This window comes from Cordyceps javanica, chromosome 5 (genome assembly GCF_051103115.1).
Source record: "Cordyceps javanica chromosome 5, complete sequence".
Classification (NCBI taxonomy): domain Eukaryota; kingdom Fungi; phylum Ascomycota; class Sordariomycetes; order Hypocreales; family Cordycipitaceae; genus Cordyceps; species Cordyceps javanica.
This window is the reverse complement of record NC_139299.1, coordinates 116,469-118,490: the sequence shown is the minus strand read 5'-3', so window position 1 is coordinate 118,490 and position 2,022 is coordinate 116,469. Positions and strand designations below refer to the sequence as shown.

Below are 2,022 nucleotides of genomic sequence, written 5' to 3'. Positions count from 1 at the left end.
ATGGAAAGTATATTGTTTCTTTCTGTAACCGTCATCACCGGCGAGGAAGATGCCACACCGTTTGTCGCAGATGTTTTGGTTCGGGACGCCATTGTTGCGCAGATCGGCGACCCCGGTACTATAGAGTGCGCAACGGCCCGGCGCATTGATGGTAAAGACCAGTACTTGTCGCCCGGTTTCATTGACATGCATGCACATTCAGATTTATACCTCATTACAAATCCGGTGCACGAGGCCAAGATTTCACAAGGCTGCACGGTAAGTAGCATAACATGATTTCAGTGGACGATAGGTCTGGCTGGGTGTGTCTCACCCGGTGTCATGGCACCCGCCCGCTAATTCAGCCGCGCAGACAGAGGTTGTTGGTCAAGATGGCATCTCGTATGCGCCGGTTCGCGATGAGGACCAGATGCGGGCCATTCGCAACCAGATAGCGGGCTGGAACGGGAACCCATCCGACGAGGAGTGCCGGACCAAGCACCAGGGCACCAAAATCTTCGAGTGGCAGACTGTGGGCGATTATCTTGACTGTCTGGAGCGGAATAAAACAGCCACCAATGTCGCGATGCTTGTGCCGCAGGGTAACCTTCGCCTTTTAGCCTGCGGCCCGAATGACACTCCGGCCAACCCCACACAGATTCAAGATCAAGTCGAGCTGTTGCGACAAGGAATTAGTCAAGGAGCGGTCGGCATGTCAAGGCATGTACCGCGGAGTTTCCGCTATCGCTTAAATCTTTTTAACATGTGCATATATAGTGGCCTGACATATACGCCTGGCATGTATGCCTCGACTTCCGAGCTTGCCATTCTCTGCAAGGTCCTCGCCGATGAGTATCCTGGCACATACTATGCTCCGCACCATCGTAGTTATGGCTTCAAAGCTCTAGAAAGCTACGAAGAGATGATTGGCCTCGGCCAGAATACCGGCTGTCCAATCCGTGAGTCCCATGTTGCTCCCACCTCGCCACTATTTCCGTCTTCGCTTACAACTCGCTAGACTTGACACATGCGACCATGAACTTTTCTGAGAATAAGGGTCGAGCCCCTGAACTGCTGCACATGATTGACAAGGGAATTGGATCCGGTATTGACGTGACGCTCGATACGTATCCCTATCTACCAGGATGTACAACACTGGCCGCGCTCCTTCCCAGCTGGGCGTCGGCGGGTGGCCCAGATGAAACGCTCAAGAGGCTGGAGAAGGCTGAGCTGCGGGAGAAGATTCGAGTCGCCATCGAGGTCACTGGATGTGACGGTGGTCACGGTATCCCGACAAACTGGGATGAGATCCAGGTATGTGGGATTTGTTGCTTCTTGCTTCTTGCTCGATGCCATGTCAGGCAAGACTGACGGCGCGTGCGACCAGATTGGGAGCACTCAGCATGCTGCCCTGCATGGCTATGCCGGTAGACGGGTTGCCGAAGTCGCCCGAGCTTTGGGAAAGCCTGCCATTGAAGTCTTTTACGACATTCTCGTAAAGGACCAGCTTTCGACGAGCTGTCTGATGCACATTGGCCACGAAGAAAATGTGCGCGCCATCATGCAGCATGAGAAACACATGAGCGGCAGCGACGCTATTCTGCATGGCGAAACTCTGCACCCCCGTGCCTATGGTACATTTACACGATACCTAGGTTGGTTCAGATTTCCCCCTAGATGTTTCCAAGGTTTAGTGAACTAATTCTTTTCCTTTTCTCGACAGGCCACTATGCACGCGACCTTGGGATGTTTACCATCCCGCAGATGATGGCGCACTTGACATCGCGGCCAGCCAAGCGCTTGAACGTGTACCCTTTCCGCGGCCACCTCGGGGTCGGGTCCGCGGCAGACCTTGTCTTGTTCGACCCAGAGACCATACAGGACATGGCTACCTTTGAGCAGCCCAAGATGACCAGTAAAGGCATCAGATTTGTGCTGGTAAATGGTGTAGTTGCGGTGGACGAGGGGAAGCTTACAGGGGCGAGAGGGGGCCGCGTCTTGCGAAGGAAGAAGGATGGCAGTGTCAGCGCTGGCCCGGTTTAG

General features: G+C 54.2%; 1 protein-coding gene across 1 annotated transcript; it reads left to right on the top strand.

Moving 5' to 3' along the window:
* Window positions 1-2,022, top strand: V2A60_007289 (N-acyl-D-amino-acid deacylase family protein; the record flags this gene model as incomplete). The annotated part of the gene is made up of 6 exons (XM_083258574.1): window positions 1-258; window positions 353-699; window positions 757-938; window positions 998-1,293; window positions 1,367-1,613; window positions 1,703-2,022. 6 exons carry the CDS (start codon window positions 1-3, stop codon window positions 2,020-2,022), a joined length of 1,650 nt encoding a protein of 549 aa, XP_083114700.1.